This window comes from Lissotriton helveticus, chromosome 1_1, assembly GCF_964261635.1.
Source record: "Lissotriton helveticus chromosome 1_1, aLisHel1.1, whole genome shotgun sequence".
NCBI lineage: Eukaryota > Metazoa > Chordata > Amphibia > Caudata > Salamandridae > Lissotriton > Lissotriton helveticus.
In genome coordinates, this window is record NC_136057.1 from 723975882 (window position 1) to 723983666 (window position 7785).

Genomic DNA, 7785 nt, shown 5'->3' on the forward strand with positions numbered 1-7785 from the left:
ATGTCGGGCCCCCCACCACCCGACAGAAATTTCTGGAATCTGGTACACTATATAATCGACTGCCATCCGCATATAACGGGCCATATATGGCAAAAAATGTTAAACACAAGAAGAGTGTTTAGTAAACTGTAGGTTTGTGAGTGGGTGTGGTTAAATTACACAGTTTAAATCAAAATTTTCCAAGATGAAATGTGAGCAAATTGTTTTTACTATGAAGCTTTGTTGTACACATATAACACATGATTTGACATACATTGATAATAACATAACTAACATTAATGCGATGGGTGTGCCTGTTTTTCGCCACAGAGACGGTCAATCTGTGGATGGATTTTTGCTACTGCCATCCTCAGGTTGTGCTCGACATCTAGTCTTGACCGGTACTTACAGCCTGATTCATGAAAAAGGAAATCTGCGACTCTCAAATAGCGATTTACAGCGAATCGCAATTTGAAAAGCGCAGATCGGCATTCATCATAGTTAGCGAGAAAATAAAGCGATTCGCACACGGCCGCAAAAAGCGTTAGCGAATTACTAAAATCGCAGAAAATTTGCAATTACCCTCAAAATCCTTGTCGATTTAGCGATATCGCTATTAGCGAGATCGCTAATTGCGAGATCGAAAAATACGATCTCGCAAGTAGCGAGATCGCAAAAACGGGAAGTCGCATTTCGAGCACAGTGATGACATCACAACCAGGAAGCAGGCAGTTCCCACCCCCATTCAGAACTGTGAGGCTGATCTCGAGGCTGCAGCTGAACAGAGCTCCTTCCAGGACACCTCCAAACTTGCAAATCCAACCCATTTGTGACTGCAGCAATGGCAGAGGAGCCAGCACCAGGGCCCAGTGACACCGGGCGCAAGAGGAAACTCAAGTTCTCAGAGCAGGAGTTGGAGCACCTCATTGAGGGAGTGGTTGATAACCACTCCAAACTATTTGGGAAGGACTCCAGGAGGGTGCCGGAGGTGGAGAGACGTCGAATCTGGCTTGGGATAGCTGCTAAACTGAACGCTGTGGGCGTGACACACAGGTCACTTGATGAGCTGAAAAAGCGGTGGTACGACCTCCGAGGTCGTGCCAAGGAGAGGGTGGCAGAGAGGCTGGGCGAGACCCAGGCTACTGGGGGCGGAGATCCAACAGTCCCTCCCAACACCCCCATGGAGGACCGTGTGGAGGACACTCTGGAGCCAGAGGCGTGCATAGGGGTCGTCAATCTGGACTCATCCCGACCCAGCCAAGACAGCCAAGGTAAGTGGCATGCGACTGCGACCCTGTCCCCTAACAATGGCCATGGCCCTATAGCCTCCCATATTCATCCCAAGTCATGCAAACCATGCACAATAGGTCATGCCCAAAAGCATTGTGGGACATGTAGTCTGCCCACAATGTACAAGAACCCCAATGCAGCCTCACATGTCCCAAAGTACGCAATGCCAAAGCCAGGCAGGGAATGTCATCCAGCATGCATGTAGCAACTGCACGTGTGACAGATACATGCAATTAATGTACGTCCAATTCCCCCCACAGCAACACCAACTGCACCAGCACCATCAGGCGCAGCACCTATCCCCGCAGCCAGGGCAAGACCAACTGCGCCAGCAACATCAGGCGCAGCTCCTATCCCCGCAGCCAGGGCAAGACCAACTGCGCCAGCAACATCCGGCGCTGCACCTTTGACAACCACAACTCCACCACCAGCTGGACCATCTACATCTGGTGCAGCCACTGAGGTGACAGTGCGCACACCCACTGTGGGCAGCCAGCAGAGCAGGCATGGCAGGGATCACCAGCAGAACACAGCACGCAGCGGCAGGAGGGGGATGGCTGTGCGCGTGCCAGGCCTCAGCATTGAGCGCCAGATGCTACGCATACACCAACTGCAGGCACGACGGCAAGGGGCTATTCAACTGCAGCTAAACAACATTGGCCGCAATGTGGCCAATGTGGGCGGAAGGATTGAGCGCATGACGACAGCCATGGAGGCCAACACTGCTGCGCTCATATCGCAGCGCAACTCCGCCCGCCGCCGCCACGGCAGCTTCTTACGCGGCTGTCAGCCTACACCCGCTCTAACTATATAATCGGGAATGCCACCTCCCAGCTCTCACGACGGTCCCTGGCGCAGCAGCAGCAGTTGATCCAATGCGTTGAGGATGTTGGACGAGTGTTGGAGCAGGTGCCGTGCTGGCACTCCATCCTACTGGGCCAGGCAATGGGGGGGACGACACCAGTGAGGGCACCTCCAGTGTCAGCAGCCTGTCTGCCTCACTGGTTGGCGTGTTACGCCGCAGCACCAGGCCCACTGCAGGGACACGTGCCGTCCCAGAGGAAGAGCCAGAGAGGCGTTTGGGTGCTGCGCGCCGGAGGCGCAATTGAGTTTCATGTACATTGGCTGGGACATGCTGCTGATACAAGCATGTCCAGTGTTTTGTTAGGAGCAGTATGGCACAATACTGCTAGCATTTGATGAATGGAGACATAACATTATTATTGTACATTTAACAATAATATTTATTCCTGCATCATACATCGGCCTCCTGTCATTATTTCCATTGGCATGCAATTGTGATTTGTTGGGTGAGGGGAGTGGGTGCACTAGAAACTGTTCATTGTGATGTGGTTGCGGCGTCTGTGTCCTTCAGCAGGGTTCTCCCCGCGTGCATGACGCACATGTGCAGGTGGCCGGTCGTCCCCTTCCGACTCACTGCCAGAGATCTCTACAGGTATCCGGCGCTTGGTAGCAATGTTGTGTAGTATTGCACACACAGCCACAATGCGGCAGCACACATCAGGACTGTAGTACATGGCCCCACCAGTCTTGTGCAGTATGCGGAATCTGCTTTTCAGTAGCCCAAATGTCCGCTCAATGCAATTCCTTGTGCGTATGTGTGCTACATTGTAACGCCGTTGCTGTGGTGTCGCAGGGTTGAGGTATGGGGTGAGGAGGTATTCACGGAGGGCGTAGCCACTGTCACCTGCATGAGAGGAGCAGAGGGTGAGTGCCTGTGCAGCGCAGATACTACATCTCAGTGTGACATTGTGGGGCAAGTGTACTTACCAAGTAGGTGTCCTTCACCAAAGTCTCCCCTGGCCAGTCGTGTGTGGAGGCCGCTGTGCCAGAATATGAAGGAGTCATGTGTACTCCCCGGGTACTGTGCCACAATGTCCGTGATGTATGTCTTAGCATTGCAGACCATCTGGATGTTGAGGGAGTGGTAGGACTTGCGATTGCGGTACATGTACTCCGTTGCAGCTGGTGGGCAGATGTGGATGTGAGTACAGTCAATGCATCCTATCACATGTGGGAACTGCGCAACATTGTAGAATTGCTGCTTGGTCACATCCAAATCCTGTTGGCTGGTGGGAAATTTGATGTGCTGGTGTAGCTGGGTCAGCATTGCGTCAAGGAAACTCCGTAGGCAGCAGGACATGGTGGGCTGGGATATCCCCCCAGCAGCCGCAACTATCCCCTGGAAGCTCCCGGAGGCCAGGAGGTGCAGGCTACACAATACCTGGACATGTGTAGGCATGGCATTGGTCCGCCTTGTTGGGTGCTGCATCAGGGGGTCAAGGTCCTAAATTAGCTTGATAATCATTGCCCCATTCAGGCAGTACTTTGCATATATTTGCTCTCTGGTTTGGCCCAGCAGGGTGACCCGCTGGCGGAATATCCTCTCCTGGATTCTGCGTCTCCTCCGTGCTGCTCGCTGTACCCTTCGCCGCCTGACCACCATGTAGAGTCCTGGCATTGTGAGACTCCTAATGCTGCTGCAGCGTCTCCTTAAGTGTGTTTGGTCAGGCCAGCACCTGTTCCTGATTGGGTAACGTTTTTTCAAAAAAAAATGTAAGGGGCTTTGATGGTTACCACCTGCTTTGGGTTGTCCTTAAAATGCGCCTCGCTAATTGCGATTTATGGGATTTTCGGTATTAGCGATTTTTCTTGAATAGCGATTGCGATTATATTGCGGTTTTGCTATTTTTTTTCGCAATTTCCGTGGTTCCTCGGTATTTCCGATTCGCAAATGGGCAACTGCCGGGATTCTGCGAAAATATTTGCGTATTCGTTATTCTGGCTTAGCGAATTCGCTATTTCCTTCATGAATAGCGATTTTGACTATTGCGCTCGCAATAGCTTTTTCGCAGCTATTGCGAGCGCAATTTCGGTTCATGAATCAGGCTGTTAGTCTTTAACACTGCAAGAGCTGAGAACCCAACCTCACATAAATAGGACGAGCTGAAAGGCAAGAGAGTTTTGATAGCAGTTTCTCTCAAAGCTGAATGTTCTGCAGACATTTTCAGCCAAAACTCTCCCAATGAGACTTTGCTGAATTGCATTTGCAGAGTGTGGTCACTTTGGAGATCAATCAGTTCTTCCTGCATGCGAATTGGGAGATGGCTCCCCACCTCTGCCAGAAATGGTTGAAAGACCCAGTCATTGAAGTGATCGCTGTCTTCTGGAAAATACTTTTCTAAACTGTCCCTGAGAGACGTCAGGTGTTTTTTTATTATCTCACCAACACTTGAAAGTTCATATTCAGTCTCCTCAAGAGCATCTACTAAACATGGAAACTGCTCAAACAGGCCATCTTCAACTAGTCTTCTCCATAATTCCAGCTTCTTCTTGAATGCAGTTATTCTTTTGTTCATTGTAAAAGAAGTGATTTCAGCTCCTTGCAGAGACAGATTCAGGGAATTTAATTTCTCGAAAATGTCAGCAAGGTATGCTAAAAGCACAAGCCAGCGGGGATTGCATAGCTGTTCTGCTTTGCCAGGGTCCAAACACAGAAGAAACTGCCGTACTTCATTCCTTAATTCAAAGATGCGAGTCAGCACTTTCCCCCGGGATAACCACCGCACTTCTGTATGAAACAGCAAGCCATCATGCTCAGCTCCCATTTCTGCACATAAAATTGCAAAAAGACGAGCTCTTGTCTTTATAAAATTTACTAATTTTATAGCAGAATTAAGCACATCCTCAAGTTCACTGTCTATGTTTCGAACAGCAAGGGCTTCCCGGTGTATCATACAGTGGGTCCACAGAATATGTGGAGCCACTTTCAACACATTAGCTTTTAGGCCAGCCCTAGCACCACACATTGAAGGAGCACCATCTGTGCAGATTCCAACACAGTTTTCCCATTTTAAACCATGGATATTCATGAAGTCATTGATAATGTCAAACAAATCAGAACCTGTTGCTCGCCCCTTGATTGGCTTGCAAAATAAAAAATCTTCCAGTAATAGTGTTTCATAACAATAGCGAACATAAGCAATTAAATGGGCATCCTTTGACACATCAGTTGCTTCATCTAATTGCACAACAAACAAACTGGATTTCAACCGGGCTATGAGCTGTCCCTGGATATCTTCTGACATCTCAGCGATGCGGCGGCAAACTGTTGTGTCTGAGATGGGTATGGTTTTGAACTTCTCTGCTGCTTTTTCACCAAGCATTGTCCTAGCCACGTCGAGCAATGCTGGGAGAATCACTTTTTCTCCATCTACAAAGGGCCTTTTGTTTTTAGCAATGTGGTATGCTACTTGGTATGAAGCTTTTAAAGCATTTGCTGGAGTATTTGCCACCTGTTTCACCACTTCTTTCTGCTGAGTTATGTCCTGCAACTTCCTGGCAAAAAAATCTCTGCTTTTTTCTGCCAGAGATCCATGTTTCGTTTCAAAGTGACGCCTCAGTTTGGTTGGCTTCAAGCTCTCATTAGCTAAGATCACGCCACAAACCACACACTGTGTTCTACTTTCTCCACTAACAACAATGCAGGTGAACCCGAAGTCCAAATAGGAGGCATCATATTTCCGTGTTTTTGCAGCTTTTCTCTCTCCCTCTGTTTCTGTATCAGCCTTTCGCTTGACCACTCTACCTTCTTTTGGGAGCAGGAAACGGTCCATGTCAAATGTATGCTTAACCTAAGATACAAAATTCCGAAGCTGCATGTTAATGTATAGTACATGGCTACAATTCTACAGCTTCATGAGGTAGAGCAGGTTTTGTAGTTTCAAAAATATCTTTACAAAAATGCTTCTTATATTATAAATACAAAATCTGGATAAAAAAATAATTTTATGATAAGTGGATAAAAAGTAATTCCAGCTCATCCAGGCTTTAAGTAGGTGCTTCCATAATTGCTGCAGAATGTATATGCTGTATAACACCGCTGAGGCTCTGCAAGTTACTTGTTCAAAGGTTCGTGAGGGCAAACGTCAGCATTGCCCCTTCACACATCACTCAAAAATACATGCGTACCTTTTTATTTACTTCCTCGGATGTTCCTGCTGCTTGAATAGAGTCCTCTGCCTAGCGACCAAAAAGCGTTTTCCCTTGCAATGAAGAGAAAATGTTTAAGAAATATTACTTGGATGTTCTTGATATGTTTTGCATGAGACATCATGAAAGCTCCCCTGAGATCAAAATCATAGTGAATGGCAAGGGAGTGAATGACATGCCTAGAAGTTACCTGCTGCTTTATCTAAAGGGAAAATAAAGTATGCCATGATCCACAAGTTATTAGTTTCAAGTCCTGACAGCTGGTAAGATAGCCATGATCTACAAATGATCCATTGTACAGCATACAGTTCTGAAAACTAGGCATTTTATGGCCAAAATATTCCTCTGGTATAATCCCCACTTTGCCTTTTTTCCAGAAAGCCTACAAACCCCAAATTCAAGCCCATACTGACCAAACCATTTCCCAGGGCCTGCTTTAGGGTGGTACAGCTGATGTGTTCAATAACTTTTGGTTTTAAAAGTACTTGCTGTTTCCTTGCGGTCTATCAGTTTTCAGGCAACAATAAAAATATGTCCGTTTTCAGGCAACAATAAAAATGTCAAGATAACGCAGGTGATTACTCTTTCTGCTGGAGAGAGATGAAGTTGTGTAGTGGCATTTTTTACTCAATGTAGCTCTGAGGGTTAATGTGCCTGCTGCAAAGAATGTATACAATGCAGATCACACAACGGTATTCCTCACTGTTTGGTGTAACATTTGCTATAAAATTCTTTATACACACAAGATTCATTGGCTCTGAGTAACCAGTGCTCAATTTAATCCGGTGGTTGTCTTTAGGTTCCACCGGCACTCATTTTTGGTGACCGTCACTTATTTTTCCTCATCACACATTTACCTAGAGAAAGAGAAGAATAAACAAACAAACACACAAAGGGGAAGAAAGAGGAAAAGAAAAACAGAAAAAAGCCACAGAGGGAGAAAGCAGGAAACTGCAAAAGTGAGATAAAGGTGCAGGGTGTGACTGGTAGTGGATTAAAGGCATGACGGATTACAAAACAACATATTCTGAAAACTAACATTTAAAATTGCTGGCTTTGGGCATTTGAGCAGAGCTCTGGACACCAGAACCTATTTTGTTGTTGTTTTCTTACACAAATTAAGCACTGTGTATCACATGTGTGTGATGAAAGTGCTCTGACACCCTCTGGTTGGTATGAGTAGCAATATAAAACGAAAGAAATGCACGCAAGAAAGGGACTGTGGAGAGTTGAGTTACACTATGGAAGGTGGTAGTGAGGGAGTCTGTGGAGATGGAGGTTATTGGGGGTTGGGGTGCCAAAAAAGATTGTCACAACAGGCGCCTTTAACTTTAAAGCTGACCCTGCAAGCACCTAGTCTGTTTTCTACCCATAAAGCCTCATATTCAAAGAGTACATAGAATAGTTGAGCTACTGTACCAGCAGCTTTGAGAAAGGAAGCAGTCTCTCAAGCCTGCCGTGTTTTTGGTGGAAACAGAAAAGATGTATAAACAAATGGCATCA

General features: G+C 46.9%; 1 protein-coding gene across 1 annotated transcript; it reads right to left on the minus strand.

Annotated features, from left to right (window-relative positions):
• Positions 1 to 4189: 4189 nt before the first annotated feature.
• On the minus strand, positions 4190 to 5906 carry LOC144762751 (zinc finger BED domain-containing protein 5-like). The gene is made up of 2 exons (XM_078648004.1): positions 4355 to 5906; positions 4190 to 4236 (listed from the first exon to the last, which is right to left on the minus strand). Exons 1-2 carry the CDS (start codon positions 5904 to 5906, stop codon positions 4190 to 4192), a joined length of 1599 nt encoding a protein of 532 aa, XP_078504130.1.
• Between the last annotated feature and the right edge of the window lie 1879 nt (positions 5907 to 7785).

Bases quoted from the DNA above. Each gene is read 5' to 3' on its own strand.
- LOC144762751 (XM_078648004.1), bottom strand. From the start codon at position 5,906: ATGGACCGTTTCCTGCTCCCAAAAGAAGGTAGAGTGGTCAAGCGAAAG. The intron at 4,237-4,354 runs GTGACCACACTC...CTTGCCTTTCAG, and splicing joins AGAACTGATTGATCTCCAAA to CTCGTCCTATTTATGTGAGG.